Source organism: Vombatus ursinus, unplaced genomic scaffold (genome assembly GCF_900497805.2).
Source record: "Vombatus ursinus unplaced genomic scaffold, bare-nosed wombat genome assembly UNPS02014786.1, whole genome shotgun sequence".
Taxonomy (NCBI): domain Eukaryota; kingdom Metazoa; phylum Chordata; class Mammalia; order Diprotodontia; family Vombatidae; genus Vombatus; species Vombatus ursinus.
In genome coordinates, this window is record NW_020954564.1 from 51652980 (window position 1) to 51680196 (window position 27217).

At 35.4% G+C, this 27217-nt stretch overlaps 1 protein-coding gene and 1 pseudogene across 1 annotated transcript; both read left to right on the forward strand.

The window, feature by feature from the left end:
- The first annotated feature begins 960 nt into the window (after positions 1–960).
- Positions 961–1897, forward strand: LOC114047276 (annotated as a pseudogene).
- A 19210-nt stretch (positions 1898–21107) lies between these two features.
- Positions 21108–22055, forward strand: LOC114047277 (olfactory receptor 2D2-like). The gene has a single exon (XM_027868053.1). The coding sequence runs from the start codon at positions 21120–21122 to the stop codon at positions 22053–22055; it is 936 nt and encodes a 311-aa protein (XP_027723854.1). The 5' UTR covers positions 21108–21119.
- The last annotated feature ends 5162 nt before the right edge of the window (positions 22056–27217 follow it).

Sequence of the window (27217 nt, forward strand, 5' to 3'; positions counted from 1 at the left end):
AGGAAATAGGAATAATTATCTAGCCATTTCTATCCCTTCCAAGCCAATTTGATTCCTTTAGTTTTCTCTTCTTTTTCAGTTAACTGGTACTAGTAAGGTAATGATATTTTGGTTTTTATTGTTTTCCCATATGCCACTATACTGTATCAAGAAGAACTAATAAGATGATACCAGATGAACATTAGCATGACGAAATCTGAATTCCTACACTTTAGTTTTTTTAATTACCTACATAAATACAGAATGGGTGAGATTTATCTTAGCATTAGTTCATCAGGGAAAGACCTCAAGACTTTAGTTAAAAACTCAATATGAATGAATCAATTGTAGGTAATTAATATAATTTTAGACCATATTAAATTAAATATGACTTCATTCCTTCTCCAAGGAGTCAAAAGATATATTGAACTCTGTGATAGCCAGACTGCTTATGAAGTATTTTGCTCAATTGTTTACCCAATATTATGAGAAGACAATAACAAAAAGAAGTGCATGTAGAGGTGGGTGATCAGAATGGGTAGAAGTTTCATATTAAAAAGGTTCAAGGGACAGAAAGTATTTAGCCTAGACAGGAAAAGACTTGGGGAGGAGCTCCAAGTTTTCTTCAAATATTAAAAGAGATGTTAGGTGACAGAGGGTTTAGATTTAGTCTTTGTTGCTCTAGAAGAAATAACAGAGATCAATACATAGAATTTACATAATAGGGTGGGAGATTTCAGCTTAATTTATAGAAGCATTTTCTGACAGTGTTATATGACAATGGAATGTATTCCCTGTAATATATCACTATTTTCAATGGAGGTATTCAAAGACCACATGTTCAAGGCAGCTATTTATTGATGGTTGAAGGTTTCATTAGATAACATTTAAGATTTTCCCCAAACTAAAGTTCTTTGATTCTTTAGGTTACATCTTTACATCTTATATCTCTTAATTCCTTTATAAAGAAGCAGAGAGAACATGAGCCAAACAAACCAGACCTGGGTGACACAATTCATCCTGTTGGGACTTTCTGATGACCCTCAGACTCAGCTGCTACTCTTTGTATTGTTCCTGGCAGTCTATCTGGGCACCATACTTGGAAACCTGCTCCTCACATCCTTGGTTCTGCTTGGCTCACAGCTCCATACACCCATGTATTTTTTCCTGTGTAATTTATCTCTGGCTGACCTCTGCCTCTCGACTACCATTGTTCCTCAAACCCTAATCTACATGTTATCTAGAAGGAAGCTAATTTCTTTCACAAGCTGTACAGTTCAACTTCTTTTCATCCTGTTTTTTGGATGTACACAGTGTTCCTTGTTAGCTGTGATGTCTTATGATCGGTACTTGGTAATCTGTGACCCTATGCACTACCCCCTCATCATGACATGGAGGGTGTGTAGCCTTTTGGCTTTGGCATGCTGGTCAAGTAGCATTTTGGTATCAGTGGTGAATGCTACATTCACATTACACCTCCCTTAACAAGGAGACAATAAGAGTAGCTCATTTTCTTTGTGAGCCCCCAGCCCTTCTGATTGTGGCATCTGCAGACACACACAGCTCAGAGATGGCTATTTTCTTAATGGCTATGGTGATTCTTCTTGCACCTGTGTCCCTGATTATGATCTCATATGTATGTATCATAGTGTCTGTGGTCAAGATGAAGACAGCCTCAGGGAGACTCAAGGCCTTCTCCACCTGTGGATCTCATCTCATTGTGGTCATCATTTTTTATGGATTAGCCATTATCAACTACATGATACCTAAGTCTGCCAAGGAACTAGGAAAAATGGTATCTGTGTTCTATGCAGTGATAAACCCTATGCTCAACCCCCTCATATATAGTCTGAGGAACAAGGATGTAAAGAGGGCATTCAGAAATGTTGCCAATAGGAAACTGTTCTGCAGTACCTGATCCTCTCATTTGTCATTGAATTTGACTTTATATTACACTTCCAAATCTTTTTGTATAGCTCAATAGGAAGAACTAGTCTCTTATAACTCATATGATTTGGCAGAGATGCATGTTTATATTGCTATATAATTATATGTAGATTGGTCATTTATCATAACCTTGTAATATGTATGAGTTGTAAGGAGAGGTAGAGATGATATATTTATTCCTCTGAAGAACTAGGTAGAACTATGTTAATTTGAATAACTCAGAAAAAGTCTAATTAATATGGCATTATCATAGCTATTGAATATCTTGCACTTTAATTTGGAGGGTGGAGCTAAATATTATGGAGGGATTCTTGGGAACAAGAAGAGGCAGTCAAGCCTTTAGGAAGGTGGTTCAGTGATGCACTCACACAAAAAACTCAACAAAAACTAATGTGATAATGGATTGCTCTTAATAGAAATACAGTTCTCAAAATATGTAAAGTTATAATGCCATTATTATTCTAACATAGATATACTATCATAGGATTGTGTTATCTCCTGAATATAACTTTTTTGGTATTTAATTAATCTATTTTATTTTTTGATATTCTAAATTTCTGAACATATCTGTTCATTTTCCCTTATCCATTGGGCTATACCTCGTAATGAAGTAAGAAAAAAAGCAGTTTAGATTACCAACACCACAACCATGTTTGAAATAACAGAGTATTTCAAATCTGTAGTCCCATATTTCTGGGATGAGGGAGGTAGGTTTATTTTCTCAGCTCTTCTGAGGCTAAGCTTGGTCATTATAATTGCATAGCACTCAATATTGTTTGTTTGTTTTACATCATTGTAATAACTCTTTATATTGTTTTTTTCTGACCCTACATATTTAACTCTGTGTCAGTTGACATAAGTTTTTCTAGTTTTTCTGAATTCACATTTGTCATTTCTCATGGTATAGTAATCTTCCACTATATGTAGGAATCATAATTTTCTTAGCCATTGCTAAATCAATGGAAATCTACTTTTTTCTAGTTCTTTAATACTACAAAATGCTGCCATGGATATTTTGAAATATGTGAATAATATTATTAATATCATTGCTATTGTTTTGAATATTATTCTTGTTTTTAACTTACTTGGGCAAGTATGAGTAGCTATGGTATCTCAGGATCTAAGTATATATAGACTTTTAAAATATAAATTTTTATTGATAACTTTTGTGTGTAATTTTTTCCAACTTCAAAAAAGAAATAAAGATTAGAAGGTATAGTAGAAGCAGCCCAGGAAATATCACCACATTTGTGAAGTCTTACGAATAAATTGTGAAACATAATAATAAGTATTGCCTCATAAAATAGTGAGAAAGAGAAGAAAATAATATATAAAGCTTAGCAAGAGACCCAGCTAGTATAAATTATCTCAGTAATAATTAAGGCATTTTAAGGGTCAAACTAGAAGGAGGGCAACAAAAACAACACAAAAAGAATATGTGAAAATTGTTATAGCAATATCCTTTCTCCATTAATGACAGCATATCTAACATCTATGTAACATGGAGATATTTTTATATCTCTGGCTATTCCACTTCCTGATATGCTGTAAGCGGAAGCACTAAAAATGATGGCAAGAGCAGCTGGACTAAACCAAATAGAGTCAGAGTAGGTCTGTGCTGGAGGTGATATAATTTGGAAGATATCAAGGGAACAATATTGAAGACACTTGTTAGATAAAAGAATGTCAATTCATGGAAAAGATGTTGGATTTCATTTTTGTCAAAAATATCAATACATATCAATAATTACTGACTCATAAGCTTACTTTTCCCATCTCTACGAAATCATCCTGAGAATATAGTATATTTGCACCCAGGTCATTATTTTGTGGAAGGAATGGCAAAGTAATGCACAGGATTTTGCAAATGATATTCTACAGTAGAATACAACTTTATATTCACAAAATTTGCTAAAAGTTACAAAAATACAAACTCTCATTGTGCTTATCATCCTATTCACTATGTAAAAGTACTTGATCTTCTAGAACAAAATTCTGCCTTAAAGGCATTCTTCCAGAAGGGTGTCTCCCATGCATATGTCAAAATCATATAAGGTTCCTTGATAGATGTAACAGCAAAGAAAATTATGATTGACAATCCTGTGACATAAAGCAATGCAAAAAAACCATGGAGACATATGCCTGTCACATGAATTTTCTATCATTATAGGGAATGTCCAGCACAGAATCTAAATATAAAATATAATCAGTATCTATTGTGGTCCTCCAAATGCTGCTTTTTGTGCATAGCAAATTCCGTAAATTCCACATCCACCATGTCAATTTCCATGTACAATAAATCTCAAATTGATATCTCTTTGCTAAATCTCTTAGATTATATACTACCTATACCCCAAAATCTTACCATTGTGCCATCTCAGAGTAAAAGAGAGACTTCTAAGTGTGATCTTTAATCACCCAAAAGGTTTGGTTTAACTCTCCACACAGGAAAATCCAAGCAAATGAAAAATGCTTATTGTTATTGTCCAAAATATGAGCAACATTTGGATGGACAATCCATATTCCATGAGTACAATGCACCATTACAATCCATCAGCATGCATATCTTGGAACAGTAGGGCCAGGAATTGATCAAAAAGAGAGTGACTTGATTTGAATTTGAGAAACTGCAGTGCTTTTAGTGATCCCAAATTTTGCTCTGTAAGAAAGGCTCATCTTTTTAACATCAATATATTTCAAATAATATTGTATGACTGTTAGACATGGAATAGCACAGTCTTTGAAAACTTGACATTAAAGGTCTCCCAAAAGTCAATAAAGAAGCAACTGGGAGATGTGAGTATACTGAAAAATATTATCAGTGAAGAAATGCAGAGGAGCAACATTATAAAGCATATGGCCAGAAAAAGAAATGTCAGTGATGCAGTGAAAATGTGGGATATCTAATGGAAAACCTGAGGACTACATTGGTGTCCACATAATGTCCAGAGACCTGTAGGAAGCTTCTGGCACATAGAATATATTTCCTTCACCAACCCTTTCCTTAATGGAAGATTTTGGGGAGGATATAGTCAGGAGTGGTAAAAGATGTGAAGGTATGGATGTGTTGTAATGTACACATTTGTAGGTGGTTTGCCCTTTCCCCATCAATAAGATCACAGAACCAATGAAATATCAAAAGTAAATATACCTCATGATACCTGCCACACCACTATCCACATACTAAAGACCAAATATAAGGGATTCAATAAGGTCAAACTAATTACTTCTTATATGGGAAAATGTTCTCTGTACTCTTAAGAATATTACCATCACTTGGGTAGTTTGAAAAAACATACATAGATAGACAGCATGGGGTTGAGTTGAGTGTGATGGGATGGTTCTAAAAAGAAAAATTGGGCAGGAAAAGGTAAAATTATGCAATTATCTCATACAAACAAGGAATGAATGTGAGAACTGTTATAGTGAAAGCAGGTAGGAGTGGAGGGCTGCTAGTGCTGGAACCTTATTCTCATTAGAACTAGGTTAAAGAGGGAATAACATGTATACAATATGTATATATACACATGTATGTTATATATATGTATAAAAGTCTTTGAAATTTATAAAGAAATAGGACATAGGATAACAGAGGGGCTTTTAGAAGAGTGTGTAGATGAAGAAGCAGGAGGGTGGGGAAGAGGATAAGGGAGGGACTGTTAGAAGGGTGGGTAGAATAAGTAATGTGAGGGTTAAAAAGCAGGAAAAGGAAGGGATTCCTAAAAAGAGTGAGGATTAGGGAGGTAGTGGTTAGAAATAAGATATATGAGGAGGGATAGTGTTAAAGGAGAGGGAAAGAAGGATAATAGCGAGGAAAAATAGGATAGAGGGAAATATACATCTAGTAATTATAACTTTGAATGTGAATGGGATGAACTCACCCATAAAATGCAAATGGATAGCTGAATGGATTAAAAATCAGAATTCGATAATATGTTATTAACAGCAAACACATTTAAAAATGAGAAATATACAAAGTTAAAATAAAAAGCTGGAGTAGAATTTATAGTGCTTCAATTAAGGCAAAAAGGCAAGGGTAGCAATAATTATCTGAGACAAAGTTTAAGCTAAAATAGATTTATTTAAAAGAGATAAATAGGTAAACTACATTGTGATAAAAGGTACCACAGAAAATGGAAAAATAAAAATAATAAACCTATGTGCACCAAATGCTATAGCATCTAAATTTTAAAAGTTAAGTGAATTACAGGTGGAAATAGATAGTAATACTATAATAGTGGGGGAATTTAACCTTCTCCTCCCAGAATTAGATAAATCTAACAAAAAAAAAGAAGTTAAGGAGGTGAATAGAAAATTAGAAAAGCTAGATATGATAGATATCTGGATAAAACTGAATGGAAATAGAAAGGAATACACCTTTATCTCAGTGGTACATGGTATCTTTACAAAAATTGACCATATATTAAGGCATAAAAACTTTATAGTTAAGTGCAAGAAAGCAGAAATATTAAATGCATCATTTTCAGATAACAACGCAATAAGAATTAAATCTAATAAACCCCCTTAGAAACACAGATTAAAAACTAATTGGAGACTAAACAACCCAATCTTAAAGAATGAGTGGATTATGGATGCAAAAATCATAGAAATAACCAATAATTTCATTAAAGAGAATGACAATAATGAGACAACATATCAAAACCTATGTGATGCTGCAAAAACAGTAATTAGAGGAAAAATTTTAATCTATAAATGTTTATATCAATAAAATAGAGAAAGAGCAGATCAATGAATTAGGTATGCAATTACAAAACTAGGAAACAAACAAATTAAGAATCCCCAATAAAACACTAAATTGGAAATCTTAGAAATTAAAGGTGACTAATAAAACTGAGTGTAAGAAAATCATTGATTTAATAAATGAAGCTAGGAGTTAGTTTTATGAAAAAAGCTAATAAAATAGATAAGCCATTGGTTAATATGATTTTAAAAAAAGAGAAAGGAAAGCCAAATCACTAGTATTAAAAATGAAAAGGGTGACTATACCACTAACAAAAATGAAATCAAAGTCATTATAAGGAATTATTTTGGCCAATTATATTCCAATAAATTTAAGAATTTAAGTGAAATGGAATAATATTTACAAAAACATAAACTGCCTAGATTAACAGAAGAGGTAAATAGAATATCTATATACAATGATTTTAGAAAAGGAAATTGAACAGGTCAAAAATGAACTTCCTAAAGAGAAAGCATCAGGACCAGATGGACTTATGAGAGAGTTCTACCAAACATTTAAAGATGAACTAATTCTAATATTAAATAAATTATTTGAAATAATAGGCAAAGAAAGGGTCCTACCAAGCTCCTTTTATGAAACAAATATATTAGTGATACCTAAACCAGGAAGAACACAGAGAAAGAAAATTATAGATGAATTTCATTGATGAATATTGATGCAAAAAGCCTAAATAAAATATTAACTAGGTGACTACAACAATATATTATAAAGATTATACATTGTGACCAAGTGAGATTTATACCAGGAGTGCAGGGATGGTTTAACATAAGGAAAACTATTAACATAATTGGTTACATCAATAACAAAAGTAAGAAAAATCATTGTTATATCAATAGATGAAGAAAAATATTTTTTTACAATCTAAAATTTTATTTCTCCCCAATTTAAGTAAAAAACAATTTCTTACATTTGCTTTAAAATTCTTTTTGAGTTCCAAATTCTCTTCCTCACTGCCATCCACTACCCAAATTGCGAAGGCAAGCAATTTAATATAAGCTTAATATATAACATATGCAGTCAATCAAAACATATTTCTATGTTAGTCATCTTGTGAAAGAAGACCAAAAAAAAAAACCAAGAAAAATTAAGAAAAAAAAGGAAAAAGCATACTTTGATCTTCATTCAGACTATGTCAATTCTTTTTCTGGAGATGGATGGCATTTTTCATTGTAAGTCCTCCAGAATTGTCTTGGATCATTGAATTGCTGAGAATAGCTAAGCCATTCATATTTATTATCCTACAATATTGCTGTTATGTATACAATGTTCTCTTGGCTCTTCTCATTTCACTTTGTATCAGTTCATGTAAATCTTTTCAAGTTTTTCTGAGAGCATACTGCTTGTCATTTCTTATAGTACAATAGTATCCCATTTGTTCAGCTATTCCCTGAATGATGAACATCTCCTCAATTTTCAGTTTTTTGCCACCACTAAAAGAGCCGCTATGCTATACATATTTTTGTGTATATAGATCCTTTTCATTTTTTTTCCTGTCTCTTTGGGATATAGACCAAGTTGTAGTATTGTTTGGCCAAAGGGTATGCATGGTTTTAAATCCCTTTCAGCATAGTTCCAAATTGCTATAAAGAATGGTTGAATCAGTATATAACTTGACCAACAGTGCACTAGTGTCTCAATTTTCCCACATCCTCCCCAACATTTGTCATTTTCCATTTCTGTTATATTAGCCAACCTGATAGGTGTGGGGTGATAGCTTAGAGTTGTTTTAATTTGCATTTTTCTAATCAATAGTATTTAGGGCATTTTTCTATCAAACTATTAATAGTTTTGATTACTTCATCTGAAAACTGCCTGTTCCTATCCTTTGAACATTTATCAATTGAGGAATGGCTCTCATTTCCATAAATTTGACTCAGTTCTCTATATATTTGAGAAATGAGGCCTTTATAAGAAAAAATTGGTGTAAATTTTTTTTCACAGTAATAATTACTATGTATTTCCCTTCACTCCATTTTCTCCCTGTTCATCCTCCTCCAGGGGTGAGAAACCTGTGACCTAGAGGCCACATAGGGCCTTGTAGGTCCTTGGATGTGGCCTTTCGATTGAGTCCAAGTTTTATAGAACAAATCCTTTTACCAAGGGAATTTGTTCTGTGAAGTTTGGATTCAAAGGGCCACACTTGAGGACCTAGAGGGCCACATGTGGCCTTGAGACTGAAAATTCCCCACCCCTGTGACCTACTCTCCTTTCACCCTGTCTGTTCTCAAAAGTATTTTCTTCTGACTTTTACTTCCTTCAATCCACCCTGCTTTCTATCAAGCAACACCCCCCACCCCCACACTTTCCCCTATTACCTTCTCCTACTTTCCTATAGGGTAAGATAGATTTCTATATCCAACTGAGTGTGTATGTTATTCCCTCTTTGAGCCAATTCTGATGTTCTGATGAGAGTAAGGTTCAAGCAATGTCCACTGCCACCTCTCCCATCTTCCCCTCCACTGTAATAAGTCTTTTGTACCTCTTAATGTGAGATAATTTACCCCATTTTACCTCTCCATTCTGGTTCCAGTGCAATCCTCTTTCTCACCCCCTTAATTTTTTTTAAGTATCATCCCCTCAGAGTCACCTTATAACTGTACCCTCTGTCTGTATACTCCTTCTAACTGCACTAATAGTGATACAGTTCTTAAGAATTACAAGGATAATCTTCCTGTGTAAGGATGCAAATAGTTTAGCCTCTTTGAATCCCTTATACTTTCTCTTTCCTTTTTATCTTTTTGTGCTTTTCTTGAGTTTTGTGTTTGAAAATCAAATTTTTTGTTCAATTGTAGTTTTTTCATCAGAAAAGCTTAAAAACCCTCATGTCATTGAATGACCATTTTTTCCCCCGAAGGATTGTGCTCATTTTCAATGGATAGATGATTCTTGGTTGTAATCCTAGATCCTTTGCCTTCTGGGATATCATATTTCGTGCCTTCTGATACTTTAATATAGAAACGGCAAAATCCTGTGTAACCCTGACTTTGGCTGCATTGTATTTGAATTGTTTCTTTTTGGTTGCTTTCAATATTTTCTCCTTGACATGGTTGTTTTGGAATTTGGCTATAATATTCCTGAAAGTTTTTGTTTTAGTATCTCTTTCAAGAGGTAATGGCTGGATTCTTTCAATGTCTATTTTACTTTCTGGTTATAGGATATCAGGGCCGTTTTCTTTGATAATTTCTTGAAATATAATTTCCAGGTCATTTTTTTATCATGGCTTTCAGGTAGTCCAATAATTCTTATATTATTTCTCCTAGACTTAGTTTCCACATCAGTTGTTTTTCTTTTATGCTTTTTTTTTCTTTTTTTGCCTTTTTGGTGAAGCAATCAGGGTTAAGTGACTTGCCCGGGTCACACAGCTAGTAAGTGTCATGTATCTGAGGCTAGATTTGAATTCAGGTCCTCCTGACTCCAAGGCTGGAGCTTATTCACTGCACCATCTAGCTACCCTATCAGTTGTTTTTCTAATGAGATATTTCACAAGTCTTCTATTTTTTCATTCTTTTGATTTTATTTGACTGATTCTTGATGTCTTATGGAATCATTAGCTTCCACTTGTCCAATTCTAATTTTTAAGGAATTATTTTCTTCAGTTAGCTTTTATACCTCCTTTTCCATTTGGCCAGTTCTACTTTTTTAAGGAGTTATTTTCTTCAGTAAATTTTTGTATATCTTTTTCCATTTTTGTGCTTCCTTTATCAAGCTATTGAATCTTTTTTTCATGGATCTCTTGCATCACTCTCATTTCTTTTCCCAATTTTTCTTCTACCTCTTTTATTTGATTTTTAATCTCCCTTTTGAGCTTTTCCAGGGTTTCTTTTCTGGATTTGAGACCAATTCTCATTTTTCTTTGAGACTTTGCTTGTAATTTTGACATTGTTGTCCTCTTCTGAGTTTGTGACTTGATGTCACCACAATAACTTTCTATGTTTGTGTTTTTTCCTTTGTTTTGTTTTGTTTTACTCATCTTTTCCAGCCTATTTCATTACTTTTAAAGTTAACTTGTATTCCTGGGGTGGATGGGGCACTACCCCAATCACCTTGTATTGGGGGCTCCAGTCCCTGGCTACTTGCTTGATGTTGTGCTAGTTGTGTGGGGGATCTGGTTACTTGCCTGGAGATGCTTTGGTAAGCAGAAGGGGGTCTGGCCACTTGCCTGTTGCTGTGCTGAGGCCCATGGGGGATTTCTTGCTGTGCCAGGGTCAAGAATGGGGCAGGTCTGGCCACTTACCTGATGCTTTGTGAGAGCCTAGGGTGGGCCTAGTGCTGAGCTGGGACCCAAGGGGGCTGGTGCTGCATCTGGGTCCTGGAGGTTGGGTTCTGTAGGCTGGCTGCTCTCTTGTTGCTGCTCCAGGGGCATGGGCCTTCAGTTACTTACCTGTGCTGGGGCTCAGGGCCTCCCATTGGCTTGCTGAGGTAGGCCCTGCTGCTGGCTTGCTGATACACTGCCTGCCCTGGATTGAATTCTCCTTTTACCTGAGTGAGCTCTTTCTTGCCAACACACACACACATAAGTGAAAAATGAATAAAGATAAAAATATATGCTGAGTATCAAACTGATTCAAATATATACAAATAATAGCCATTCCCCATTTGATAAATCATCAAGTGGTATAAACAGGAAGTATTCAGAAGAAGAAATTAAAGCCATCTATAGACATGTGAAAAAATGCTCTAAATCACTATTGATTAGAGAAAGGCAAATTAAAACAACTGAGGTAGCACCTCACACCTATCAGAAATTACAAATGCTGGAGGGAATGAACAAAAAAGGTACACTAATGAACTGTTGGTGGAGTTGGGAACTAGTCCAACCACTGTGGAGAATAATTTAGAACTATACCCAAAAGTCTATACAACTGTGCATACCTTTTGACCCAGCAATACCACCACCAAATCTACATCCCAAAGGGATCAAAGAAAAAGGAAAAGGACTTATATGTACAAAAATATTTATAGCAGTTCTATGGTGGCAAAGACTTGGAAATTGAGGGGATGTTCATCAACTGGGGAATGGCTAAGTGAGTTGTGGCATATGATTGTGATGGAGTACTATTGTGCTATAAGAAATGATGAGAGAGTGGTTTCAGAAAAAAAGCAGAAGACCTATATGAACTGATGCAAAGTAAAGTGAGAAGAACCAGGAGATCATTGTTCACAGTAACAGCAATATTGTAATGATGATCAGTTGTGAAAGACTTGGTTACTCTGATCAATACAATGATCCAAGATAATTCCAAAGGCCTTATGATGAAAAAAAAATGCTATCCATGTCTAGAGAGAGAACTAATGAACTCTGAATGCAAACTGAAGTATAATTTTCTCTATTCTTTTGAGATATAGCTAATATGGAAATGTTTCACACTATTTCATATGTATAACTGATATTTTATTAGCTTTCTCAATGGGTGGGAATGGGGGTTGGGAATGAGGGAGAGAATTTGGAACTCAAAATTTAAAAATAAAAGAATGCTAAAAATAAATAAACAACAAATTTATTAAAATAGAAAAATATTAAATTAAAATTATTGAGAAATAAATAAACACATATTTATTAAGGGCTTACTAAATTCTAACCACTAGTTTAAGTAAGGGAGAGAAGAGTCAGTTTATAAAGTCAAGTCAAATCAACAAACATTTATGAAGCACCTACTATGTGCCAGGCACAGAATGTTTTCGGAAAAGCATGGCAGGATCTATTTGAAATGAAGCAAAGTGAAATAAGAAGACCTGGGAGATAATAGTGCACAGTACCAGCGATGCTGTAATGGTGATTGACTATGAAGGACTTGGCTACTCTGATCAGTACAATGCTCCAAGACAATTTCAAAGGACTCCTGTTGAAAAAAGATGCTGCCTACCTCCAGAAAGAAAACTGATGACCTCTGAGAATAAATTGAAGTATAATTTTCATCACTTTATTTTTTTGAAACATTTGATAATACAGAAATATGTTTTGCATCATTTCACACGTATAATTAATATCATATTCCTTTTGTATTGCATGTGAGAAGGCATGAGAGGGAGGGAGAGAATTTGCAATGTAAAACTTAAAAGTAAAAGAATGTTAAAAATAAAATGTTAAAAAAGCAAAAAAAAAAAGATTATTTTTTAATTGCTTAAGTCTTTTTCTTTTTACCCAATCTCACTTCTCCCACAAGCCTTTCCCACTAAACCATACCTGATAATTAGTCTTCAAGTAGAGAATGAATGAACACTTGACAGTTAAAGTTAGGTAAGAGTTGGACTAGATGGCTACTGAGGTGTCTTAAAACTTGCAAATTTTGAGATTTGTGAAAGGGAGCAACTTGTCTTCCAGAGATCCCAGTCTCTCTTTCTGGAGGAAAAGCTATGTTCTGGGAATGGAGTATGAGATGGAAAAGACCCTGAGGGAGGCAGCCTGGGGAGAATTGTCAAGGGGTGTGGGCCTGTAGAGGACTATGAGGTAAGGTGCTCAGAAGAAGCATGTAGCACTGCAGTGTTGCTGCCCTGGAGCAAAGTAAGTCCTTTTTACTCTGCCCTAGTGATCATTCTACCAGAATGAAGAACTAGGACCACTGGGTAAAAGTTACACTGAAGTAGACTTTAGCTCAATATGTGAATAAAAACTTCCTAATAATTAGAGTTGTTCAATAATAAATTGAGTTGACAGAAGGTGATAAGTTTTCCATCACTGAAGATCTTCAAGCATAGACTACTTGTAAGTCAGTGAGTCAATCAATAAGCATTCATAAAGTAAATAGAATATGCAAAGCACTATACTAGAAATTGGGGATAGAAAGACAAATGTGAGGAGCCTGCCTCCTTGAGGATCTGACACTACACTAGGAAGATGTAACTTTTCAGATTTTTACTGATAAATATTGAAAGGATATATGGCCAAAAACAAAAACAAAAACGAAAACAAAAAAAAGAAATTGACATGGGGATTACTAACAATGGGGAACAATCAGAAAATACTTCTTGATGGAGGTAGCACTTAAGCTGAGGCTGGAAGGGAGCTAGCAATTTCAAAATGTGAAGGTGATGAGGTAACATTTAAGGCATTGTGGACAGTCTGTGCAAAAGCATGAAGGCAGAACGTAAAATATTAGATGAAGGGAAAAGGAAGTAGGGTAGTCTATAAGAGATATAGACACCCTACCCCTAACCATCTAGGGGCAGAAGCTTGGATCTCTCGCTCCTCCATCATCCCCCAAAGCCCAGCGGGCGGGACATGGGAAAATCCTCAGTGATGTAACCCACAGCATCATTTTGGGAGTCTCTGCCAGCCAGTTGACTCAATTGCTCCAGGTAACTGCGGCTGAAGTAAGTCCAAGTTTACATCCACCACTCTATTGGGTTCTCCCCGAACCTCTCAGCTAAATATTCACAGTGCTTCAGAAGGCTCCACTTGGAATCCCTTTGATGATTACAATTTCTCCAAACTCACAGCTGAGGAGCTACTGAACTGAGGACTTTGCAAAGTTTGGAGACGGCAAACCTCTTGAAAAACCTGGAGGTTCAGCAGAGAGTTGATCCCAGGCTTTCAGCCAGGTCCAGCCACTACTCAAGCACATGCTTCTGGCTCCTTCTCCTTTTCTACTGGAACCACTGAAAAAAAACCCCAAAAGATGTGTTTGGTCTGGATGCTAGCTTTCATCTTCTGAACGTGTCTGATCCTTTCATCCCTCTCCCAGTACCTAATGCACCAGATGAGAAAACAACAGCTCACTGAAGTAACATGGCTTGTCCAAAGTTATGCAATTAATAAATTTCGGAGGTGGGATTTGAACACAGGTCTCCTAACCTCAAATACTCTTACCACTATTCAATATAGCCCTCTTGACCATTCTGGGAAGAAAAATGCTTTGTAAACTTTGCAAAATCTCAAACATAAATTATTCTTGAAAAAAAAAAAGAGTTACAGACAGAACTTATAGTTTGATTTTTACCTAGGTGGCCTATATGGCTCCAGTTCTGAGATTCTTTGTTTCTGTGATTTTGTTTGTTGTGTGATTCTTTGTTTCTATTCTATGATTCAAAATATCTTACTATAACTAGGCATCGAAGCCATAAAATTCCTTCAGTTTATGTAACTTTTTGACATTAAAGTGACATTTGTTTCTTGGGAAAACAAACCTAAATATATATGTGATAAAAGTTTCACATAAGCTATCAATCACATTTTTTCATATCATGCCAACAAAATTAATAGAACTGTACCTGGGCTCTCAATCACACATCCATGCAAATACCCACATTGCCAACAGAGAATATGAGAATGGGTGAAAAGAGTAAACTGAGAGTTTGAAACTGAAGATTTACATTTTAATTACTTGCACTAAAGGATATTTCTTTTGTCCACCTGAGAGAGAACTACACTGAAAAGATACATTCACTTCCTGATTTTTCCTAATGACTTAGAAATCCTCTGGAGTGTGTGAGATACTCCAGAGACCATCCCCACACTATAGACCATGTAACTAGGTTTGTATTTATGGAAACAGTCCTTGTTTGAAAAGCAATTCCTCAGAACCACCAAGGAGACTTGTCTGGGGAAGGGAAGATTTAATCCACTTCCTCACTCTTCCCCTTCTCCTCCAACTCCTGCTCCTGGCAAGGAACAAAGATTGGATGAGAGCTCTCTGATTTAGTATAAGTTACCTGATGTTTCCATCTCCCTAACCTAACAGGTACTTCTATTCTATTTTCCGTATTTGGAGTATCTTTCCCTTCTATGAGATGTGTTCCTAGTGTTTTCTGTCTTCCAGGTGAGAATATGAGGTTCTAGATAGAGAAGGGGGGAATAGTAAAGGCTTACTGAAAGTTGCAGAGTTGGAGCTGGAATTTTCTGAGTAGATTTGGATTGGACTAGGAAAAAGTAAATTCCACACTGATGCAGGCAAATCTAAGAAAAAAAGACATTAGTTGTGAATAGGTAAATGATATGTAAATGATGGCAGTTTGGAGCAATGAAAGGGGGATGTAAAGGGGATATAATAATAAAGGAGATATAAAGGCTAAATAACAATGGGCAGAGTGTCTCAGAATCAAGAGACATTTTGAGTTCACTTTCCATTTTAGCTTGTCTTATTCCCAAAGGAAACACATCAACCAAACCAACACTCACTCAGTTGATGAACATTTCTTAAAATTCTATTATGTATTGCTGATCCTGGAGTTACAAAGTCCCTCTCTTCAAGAAATGTGTATTCTATCTTCTATCTAGAGAGATAACATGTTTCCATATAAGCATACACAAAAGGTGAGCAAAGATTGCAATGTGATTATAGGTGTTGGAGGAAGAGGCCTAACCCCTGGAGGGATCAAAAAAGGTTTCATATAAAAGGTAGTATTTGAGCAAAGATATGAAGGCATCTAGACATTCCAAAAGGTTTAACAGAGGAAGAAGTGTATTTCTGGCACTGGAGAAAGTCTGTACAAAAGTGGAAGTGGGGAAATGAGTGCGCTGTGAAAATATTAACAAGATAACAAGATAAACTGTTCAGTTTAGCTTGACCATAAATTTATAGTTGGGAGAGCAATGTATAGCAATTGGTTGTAAATGAGAAACATAGGAATGCCTATCTGAGGGAGCCACTGGAATTTATTAAGCAGACAACATAGCCAGGTTGATGCTCTAGGAATATTGCTTTGAGAGCATTGTGAAGGACAAGTTACAAAGGACATAGACAAGGCAAGAAAAGCAATAAACAGAACACTGGTTTCTGAACTCTTGTACCTTGCCTTGGGACCATATCTATTGGCCATATAGCTCTATTGATATGAGTGATGGACAAAGTTAGAGACACTTTGGACCCTGGATATGATGTATTATGAGAATAAGCTTGTCCTTGAGAAGAGACTCCAGGACACCCAGGTTAACATCTCCCGAGCACCCATTTCCCTAGAGAATAATAGAAAATAACATAATTGTGTTGTCTCATGCTAACTTACAGTAGCCAGAAGAGAATCTTGTCACTATTCTGGGACCCAAACACCCAACGTAGTACACCTCACCAGGCTAATTAGCAATCTCCCAGCATAGTGAATCAGAGCAGAACCTGTTATTTCAATGAAATACCAATTCTTTCACATTACCCACCTCTCAGAAACTTAATCCTCTACTCCCTCAAGGCCTCAATGTTTTCATGTAGAATTCATTAGCTTTTCCTTGTCAAGGAACTCAAAACCTGTCATGGTAAATCTGAGAATCTCCTTTGAAAATCTTAATTCTAGAAGCAGATCTAAGAGTAATTGATGAAAATGGTAAAGAAACTGATTTCTATTCATAAAAAGAAAAAAAACCTTATTTTCCATGATTACACATATATAACATGTCAAATTATCTTAGACAGGGGGTGGTGAGGGGGAAATGAAGAAAATTTGGACTTAAAATTTAAAAAAAATGAATGTTAAAATTGTCTTTATATATATAATTGGGAAAATCCTATTTAAAAAATAAAAGTTAAGAAAAAAGAAAAAACTTTTTTTTTTTTATCAATTAGAATTGTCCTAAGGTGGAATGAACTACCTTAGGAGGGAGATATTGAGATACTATGGTATGTCACTGAGCCAGTTTTGGTGATGTTGTTGACAGTACTTCTACTCAAAGATGGATTGGACTAGATGAACTCCAAGATTCCAAGTCATTCCAAGATTCTTTGATTCCAGATGTCTGGTCTGGAAAACACTTCTTCACATTCCAGCAAAGAGACAAATTGAGGGCTTGCTTTCTCCTCAATTCATCATTTTGGGTAATATGGAGCACTGAATCTTAACAAAATATGGTCATGTTGATCATATGAATAAATGAAGAGTAAAGATGATGAGAGCTGAGGCATGAGGGGGAATAATTTTAACAGTCAAAATGAAAAACCTACACTTTCCCTATGCATGCTCCATTCCATTTATCTCTTCTTTTTATGATGTGGCAAGAAGTTTAAATAATCTCATTGAGCTCTAATAATTAGAGATGCAACTTGATTGAATTTTTTTGAACAGTAGAATATTTGTAAATAAAGATCATGTATTACTTTAAAATATTTATGAATAACACCTACTTTTAATAGAATATTGCCAAATTAATCTTCTAGGGTAGCAGGTTATAAGTAGCAGAATTCTCTTTAGCTATTGGTGTGCCAAAGTCCTTTAAAGACTTCTTTTAATGCAGTTAAATATGGTCTTGACAATCCCAACTTTGTTCCTATTATTAATTCATTTCATTCTTCATGATTTCTCCCTAGAGAACTTCTCCCTAGCTCACTTCATGTGATATATCCATCAATTTCATTAACGGCATCTAAAATTTGTTGACATTTGCTATTCAAGTAGGTCTTCATTCATAAACATGATGCATTACATAAATTCACTAAGAAGTTAATCATTTGTATTTCAGACCTCACTACACAACAAAATAATATTATAATTGTAACTTAATACCAAGTATAATCTATTGTCATTATGCTTAGTACTAAGAATAATATGATAATGTTATACTTAGGCATTTACAAAAGTCTATTCTTTAAATATAAGACATATATGATGAGATATAGCAGAAATTACTGTAACAAATGATGAATCTATATAACATGTCAAAATCAGGTAACAAATTCTCCTTTCCCTTGAATGTTAGTGCTGGAGAAAATGCAAATTCAATTAGAAGAGGATGGGGAAGTAGACAAAGTTGCTAGTGGAACTTTTGAAGGGATATTATTGGAACTTTCAAGTGATTTAGATCTTGATGGCATTGATTTCTCTTTCTGTCCACTTTTTCAAAATGTCATGGCTTTCCTTTTCCTGGCGATCAGGCAAACATCATTCCTCACAAGCTTATTGGAGATTAGCTTTCCATCAGAGATAGAATTAGGAATGAGAGATCGGTGCAGAGAATGGTAGAAAGGAGGAAGGAGAGAAAGAAAGAAGAAAGGAAGAAAGGGAAGGAGATAGAGAAGAAGAGAGAAATGAAGAGGAAAAGAAAGGGGGAGAAAGAGGAAAGAGAGAAAGAGCAATTGGATAAGTGGATAAGTGGAAAAGAGTTTGATTACAGAGGAAAGGGGAAAACACTTCATGAGGATATATACTGACTATATTTGTAAACCAGGCTGCTTGCCTTAAAATTAAGTGACATATGATAGTGAATTTCAAAAGAAAAGAAGGAATTGTGGAATTTGCATAGAGTTCAAAAGGAAGTCTTGGGAAGAGATTCTTGAAACTGGCCATCAGGCTGTGCTCTTGGCCCAGGCCATTTTGATGGCTATTTTGAATGAGTGACAGGAGAGTTATCATAGTAGTTGGAGGGAAAGAGGAAAAGCAGAATACCCAGACATTTGTCTATGTGAAGTATTTGTCAGTCTGGTGTTCTTCACTCTAGGCAATACCTGCATTTGTAGGAATTCGAAAGTATTTTCATATCCACCATTTCATTAGTTCCTTAAAAAAAATATAGAATACATGTGTGTTAATCTAAGACAAGGTCTAAAACAAAGGAGGGAAACTTAGGATGAATAAAACTGTGATGAAAATTAGATGAAAAACCTCTCTCCAGTACCTCATACAAATGAGGAATGTTGTATATGATAAAAGGTGACAGATGGATAAGAGGCTATTGCTAAAAGGTTTCAGAGATAGGACATAGCAAGATGACAAAGACTATGGTCACATACATAAATTGGCCAGCAAGGCTAAAAATTTTAAATGGGAACAGACTCTTATATAAGGGCAGCATATTTAATCAGACTCTCTTTCCAAATTCCAATGGAACTCTATTTTAAAATATGAATAGTGCTTTGTCCATTTGACCATTCTTTTTCTTTTCTTTATGGACTGAACCTATAATTTAATCTGTGTAGGGGACTGCTGGTAAAGAACATCCTCTATCAAGGCAGATTGGCACTTTCTCTGAAACTTAGTCTTAGAGCACTGTCTGGGGTGCTGAGGTGAAATCTACCCAGTGTCACACAGTCAGTATGTATTAGAGTCAAGATTTGAGCTGCAGTTTTTCTGATGCTGAACACAGCTCTCCATCTTATACACCATGTTATCTCTCTTTATTAGGAGTTTTATAAAACCTCTCTCATTACTGTGAAAGATAGGATTCTTTCTATTATATAGGCAATTTAAACAGGAGGTGCCACTGTCACCCAAACAGAAGTCTTCACTCTGTTTGACACCGTTTCCAGTTTTCATGAGAGTTTACAGTTCATGCTGCTCCTGATACATTAAGCTGAACCATGGACACCAGTCAAGATACGAGTCTTACTGAGTATTCCGAAAGCCCAAACTTGGTGCCAAATTCTGATGCATGATGATTATCCTTACAAAGGTCTTCCAGCATTTCTAGTTGTCTTAAAAGCATCTCACTATTCCTCACAATGTGCTGTGGATTTCTCCTGGGCATGTTGAAGAAATGTATACAATTTAACTTTTTTTCACTAAAACAACCTGCTAGCCAGAGGTCCGATTATTATCCAAGAAAATAGGAATAATTGTCTAGTCACTGCTATCCCCTTCAAGGCAATTTGATTCCTTTTAGTTTTCTCTTGTTTTTCAGTTAATTGGTACTAGTAAGGTAATGATATTTTGATTTTTGATGTATTCCCATATACCACTGTACTCTTGTCAGGAAGAGCCAGTAAGATGATACAAGATGAACCTTAGCAAGAGTAAATATGAAGTCCTACACTTTAGTTTGTTTTAATTACCTGTACAAATGGATAGGATTTATCTTAGTAATAGTTCATCAGAGAAAGACCTCAAGTCTTTAGTCATTGAGTTTAGTTAAAAGCTCAAGATGAATGAGTCGACTATAGGTCATTAAAACCAATATAATTTTAGAAAGTATTAGATAAGATATAGTTTCATTCATTCTCAAAGAAGCTCAAAGATATATTGAACTCTGTGATAGTCAGACCACTTATGGAGAGTTGTAATCATTCCTTGACTCAATATTTTGAAAAAACATTAACGAAATGAAGCACATATGAGGTAGGTGACCAGAATGAGCAGAAGTCTCATTTTAAGAAGGTTGGAGGAACAGGAAATATTTAGCCCTGACAAGAATATATTTTTTGGGGTGGAGCTGAAAGTTTTCTTTAAATATTAGGGGGGTTGTTAGGTGACTGATATTTAGTCTCTCCTGCTTTAGAAGAAATAACATGTCAATGCATAGAAATTATCTAAGTAAGTGGGAGAATAGTTTAAAAATTAATTAATTAATTAATTAATTTTCTAAGAGTTTTATCCTGAAATTGAATATATTCCTTGTGATATGAGTCACTATTTTCAATGGAGATGTTCAATGACCACACATCAAGGCAGCTATTGATAGTTGAAGGTTGCGCTAGATAACATTTAACGTTCTTCCCAAACTAAGGTTCTATTAGTCTTTAGGTTACATCTCTACATTCTATATCTCTTGGATGGATTACAAAGAAGCAGAGACAACATGAGTCAGACCAATCAGACCTGGGTGACAGAATTCTTCCTATTGGGACTTTCTGATGACCCTCAGACTCAGCTGTTGCTCTTTGTATTGTTCCTGGCAGTCTATCTGGGCACCATTCTTGGAAACCTGCTCCTCACATCCTTGGTTCTGCTTGACTCACAGCTTCATACACCCATGTATTTTTTCCTGTGTAATTTATCTTTGGCTGACCTCTGCTTCTCGACTACCATTGTTCCCCAAACCCTAATCCACATGTTATCTAGAAAGAAACTAATTTCTTTCACAGGCTGTGCAGTTCAACTTCTTTTCATCCTATTCTTTGGATGTGCAGAGTGTGCCTTATTAGCTGTGATGTCTTATGATCGGTACTTGGCAATCTGTGACCCTATGCACTACCCCCTCACCATGACATGGAGGGTGTGTAGCCTCTTGGCTTTGGCATGCTGGTCAAGTGGTGTTTTGGTATCAGTGGTGGACACTACATTTACACTAAACCTCCCTTACCAAGGAGACAATAGAATCGCTCATTTTATTTGTGAGCCCCCAGCCCTTCTGATTGTGGCATCTGCAGACATACACAGCTCAGAGATGGCTGTTTTCTTAATGGGTGTGGTGATTCTTCTTGCACCTGTGTCCCTGATTATGATCTCATATGTATGTATCATAGTGTCTGTGGTCAAGATGAAGACAGCTTCAGGGAAACTCAAGGCCTTCTCCACCTGTGGCTCCCATCTCATTGTGGTCATCATTTTTTATGGATCAGCCATTATCAACTACATGACACCTAAGTCTGCCAAGGAACTAGGGAAAATGGTATCTGTGTTCTATGCAGTGATAAACCCTATGCTCAACCCCCTCATATATAGCCTGAGAAACAAGGATATAAAGAAGGCATTCAAGAATGTAGCCAACAGGAGACCAATTGGCAGAACATGATTCTCTAACTCCTCATTCAATTTTACATTATCTCTCTCATTCAATCTTTTTCTTCAGCCTCCTAGAAGAACTGGCTTCTCTTGACCTGTATTACTGAGCAGTGGTACATGATTATATGACTATTTAATCTTCCACAGCATGGTTACATACAGTATATTTGTCATATGTCTGAGTCAAAGGGAGACATGTAGAGACGACACATCTAATTCCTCTGGAGGACTGAATGGAATCATGTCAATTTGGAGGACTTGGGAAATAGTCTAATTAGTATGGCATTATCACAGCCATTGAATATCCTGTACTGGACTTTAAGGAACAGAGACAAATATGATGTAAACATTCTTAAAAATAAGAAGAGGGAATCCAGCCTTTGGGAGGCTAGTCAGAAGCTTCACTCACAGAATAAACAAACAAAAACTAACTTGATACTAGATTGCTCTTAATAGAAATAAAGTGTTCAAAATGTGTAAGGTCATAGTGCCATTGCATAAACTATATGTAAGACTATATTATCAACTGGATAAAACTTTATGTTACTTTATTGATATTTTTGCTTTTGGATAATGTGTCTATTGTATCTATTATATATCTCTCTATTCTCTCCTACCCATTGGGCTTTCCATTGAAACAAAGTGGAAAAAAAAAGCATTTTAGATCAATACCACAACCATGTTTAATATTTTATGAGTATTCCAAACCTGTAGTCTTGCATATCTTTGACAAAAGAGGGAGATTCATTTTCCAGGTCCTCTGAGGCTAAGCTTGGACATTATAATTGAATAACATTAAATATTTTTTGTTTTTAATAGCTATATTATTTTTCTTACTCTGCTTATTTAATTCTGTATTAGTTCATATACTTCTTTCCCATTTTTTAAAATTTGTATTTGTCCTTTCTTATGGCATAGTATTCTTCCACTACATTTATGAACCATAATTTGCTTAACCATTACTCTGTCAATGGAAATTTACTTTTTCAAGTTTTTTCATACTACAAAAATGTTACTATGAATATTTTGAAATATATAGATAATATAGTTAAATATTTTGAATAGCATTCCTATCTTTCACCTCCTTGAGGAGATATTATTTACCACAGAATCTCAAGATCTAAGTATATTGACCTTTAAAAAAGAAATGTTTATTGATAATTTTTTTTGTTGCATAATTCTCCCAATTTAAAGCAAATAAGGAGAGAAGTTATGGAATATACTTAATCTAATAGTAATTTAATGTATTTGAACAAAGTCACATTAAATGATAGGAAATATATAAAAGTACAGACATTGACACAAATGATCGCCATTTCCTCAGGAACTTTAATTGCTGTAAATCAATTATCACAAGGAGATGAAAAAAATTAAAACAACCTTAGCCAGAAAACACTTGACCTTCTTGCAAAGAAGAAGCCCAAGGTAGCATCATTTTATAATGTCACTACATTGTAAAATCCTATGAATAAATGTGAAATATAATAATCAGTATTGCTCCATGAAATAGTGAGACAGATGGAAGGATAATAATGGCTACAGCTTGGCAAAAGACTCAACTAGTATGAATGATCTCAATTGTAATTAAGGGACCTAAAGATAAAACTAGGAAAACAACAAAAACAACACAAAATAATCTATAAAAACTGTTATACCTAACTCTTTTCTCCATTAATGATAGTATATTTAACATGTTTTGTAAAATGGAGACATATGCCTGTCCCTGTTCTTAATGTGCTGCAAGAGTAAGTAGAGATAACACTAAAAAATGATAGTAAGAGCAGCTGGAATAAACCAAGTAGAGTCAGAAGGAGTCTGAGCTGGAGGTGATATAATTTGGAACGTATCAAGGGAACAATTTTCAAGATACCTGTAAGATAAAAGAATGTCAATTCATAAGAAAAGTGTTGGGCCTTATTATTATAGAAAGTATGATGAATACGTATTAATAATTGCTGACTTAAAACCCTAAGTTTCCCATCTCTATGAAATCATTATGAGAATACCTTATGCTTGTTGAAGAAATGGCAAAGGAACACACATGCTGTATCAAATAATATTCTATAGTAGAATACAAATTTTTACTCATAAAATTTACTAAAAGTTAGAAAAAATACATCTCATTGTGTTTAGTACCTTTTGACTATATAAAAGCATTTGATTTACTAGAACAAAATATCACCTTAAAGGCATTCTTTAAAAAAGGTATCTCCTATATATATGTCAAAATTATATAAAGTTCATTAATAGATGGTTTTTTTGCTTTTTGGTGAGGCAATCAGGGTTAAGTGACTTGCCTGGGGTCACACAGCTAGTAAGTGTCAAATGTCTGAGACCAGATTTGAACTCAGGTCTTCCTGACTCCAAGGCCAGAACTCTATCCACTGTGCCACTTAGCTGCCCCTTAAAGGCTCATCTTTTTAACATCAATATATTTCATGTCAGTCCTGGAATAACACACAGTCTTTGAAGACTTGATATTTCAGGTCTCTAAAAAGTCAATGAAGAAGCAAATGGGAGATGTGAATATGCTGAAAAATAGTACCCATGAAGAAATGCAGAGGAGCAACATTATAAAGTATGTCATTATAGAGTTTTGTGGTCAGAAAAAGAAATGTCAGTGATGTAGTAAAAATAAGAGGTAACTAATGGAAAGACTGATGACTGCATTGGTATCCACATAATGTTGAGAGATCTAAAGGAAGCCTCTGGTACATTACAGACACTTTCTCCACTAACCCCTTTCTTAATAGAAGATTTTGGGGAGAATATAGTCAAGTGGCAGAAGATGAGAAGGTATGAATGTGTTGCAATACGCACAATTGTGGATAGTCTTCCCTTCCCCCATCAGTGAGATCACAGAACCATCAGAATACCAAAATAGATATCCCTCATGGCATCTACCACACACCTATCCACATAATAGCCCTGGATAGCTTGGTGAATGCTTGCTGAGTAGTATGGAAAAGCCATTGAAAGTGAGCACTAGCTAAAGAAAGACATTGTCTATGGAACAGAAGACTGTTGCAGTCTGACAAGGATCAAATCTGTCATCCTCCACCATATTTCTCCATTGTCCCTTCACTTCCATTTTGTTTAGAGACATTTCATATTCCCTAACAACCTGGAGGGAGAAGTAGACATCAGATCCCTTCAATTTCTCCTCCAAGAGGAAGATCTGACTGCCCTTACAAGAGAGATGATAGACTCAGCTGGGCTAGAAATAGGAACATTGCACCCTTGATTTAAGTCACTATACAATTACCTCCAGACTCCACATTGGTTGAGATTTCAACTTAAAAAAAAAAACAAACAAACAGGAACTCCTTGTAGGTATTTCCATTTCAATTGCAAACACTTAGTTAAATCTTATATTCTCAATTATCATCTCTTAATTGCTTATCCTTTCCCTTTTAGCCAATCTCACTCCCACCATAAGCTTTTTGCATTAAACCGTACCTATTAGTTGCTCTTCAAACAGAGAATGAATGAAGACTTGACACTTAAGTTATAGTAGAAATTACTTTCAGGTATTTGTTGGATTGCTGAGGTGTCTTAAAACTTTATAATTTTGGGACTCTCTGAACTTCTCTATCAGAGAGTCCAATATCTCCTTCTGGAGGAAAAGCTATGTCCTGGGAAAGGGGTAGGAAATGGAAAAGACTCTGTGGGAGGCAGATTGGGGAGAATTGTCTAGTGGTGTGGGCCTGTGGAGGACTGTGAGGTAAGGTGCTTAGAAGAAGCATGTAGCACTGCAGTGTTGCTGCCCTGGAACAAAGTAAGTCCTTCTAACTCTGCATTAGTGATCACTCTGCCAGAATACAGAACTAGGGTAAAAGTTACATAGAAGTAGACTTTAGCTCAATATGAGACCAAAAACTTCCTAATAATAATTAGAGTTGTTTAATAATGAACTGTGTTGTCACAGGAGGTGATACGTTTCCCATCACTGAAGGTCTTTAAGCATAGCCTGGATGTCAGTCAGTCAGTTAATCAATAATTTAATAAATAAATAATAATTTATAAAGTAACTAGAATATGTTAAGCACTGTACTAAGAACTGGGCAGAGAAACACAAATGTGAGTAGCCTGTCCTTGAGGAGCTAACATTATACTAGGAGGACATGACTTCTCAGATTTTATAGATAAATACTTGCAGGATATCACAAAAATGCATATTAATATGGTGATTCCTAACAAATAGGGATGATCAGGAAGACCTCTTGATGGAGGTAGCCCTTTAGTTGACTCTGGAAGGAAACTAGTGATTCCAAAATATGATGAGGAATCATTTTAAGCATGGAGGAGAGTCTGTGCAAAAGCAAGAAGGCAGAATATGAAATATTAGGTGAAAGGAAAGGGAAGCAGGCTAGCTTGTAAGAGATGTAGACAGGTTGTATATCTTGATTTGGTCTAGTTGATCTGTGTGGTCCCAAGTCTGAGATACTTCATTTCTTTTTTTTTTTTTTTTTTTGGCCGGGCATTGGGGTTAGAGTTTTTCCCCGGATCACATAGCTAGTAAGTGTTATGTGTCTGAGGCCAAATTTGAACTCAGGTCCTCCTGAATCCAGGGCTGGTGCTCTATCCACTGTGCCACCTAGCTGCCCTGATACTTCATTTCTAACTTGTAATTAAAAAAATCTTAATATAACCAGGCTCTCAGGTCATAACATTCCATCAGTTAATATGATTTTTGAACACTAAACTGACATTCATTTCTTGGTAGAAACAAACCTAGAAATAAAGGATAAGGATCTCACAGGTTCTCCTCATAAGCCAATAAACACATTTCTTACATGATGACAAAGAAATGAATAGGCCTCACTTCTGGGCACTCAGTCACACATTGATGCAACTACCCACATTACCAAAGAGAATATGGGACTTGGAGAAAAGAGTAGATTGAATGTTTGGAGCAGAAGATTTGTATTTTAATTACTTCCCCTAAAGAGTACTTCTTGTGTCCACCTGAGGGAGAACTATGTGGCAAAACCACATTCACTTCCAGATCTATCCTAATGACTTAGGAATCCTCTAGAGTATGTGAGATACTCCAGAGACCATCCCCACACTCCAGACCATTTTACTAGATTTATCCTCAAGGAAACAGTCTTTGTTTTGAAGCAATTCCTCAGAACCACCAAGGAGACTTGTTTGTGGGAAGGGAGGATT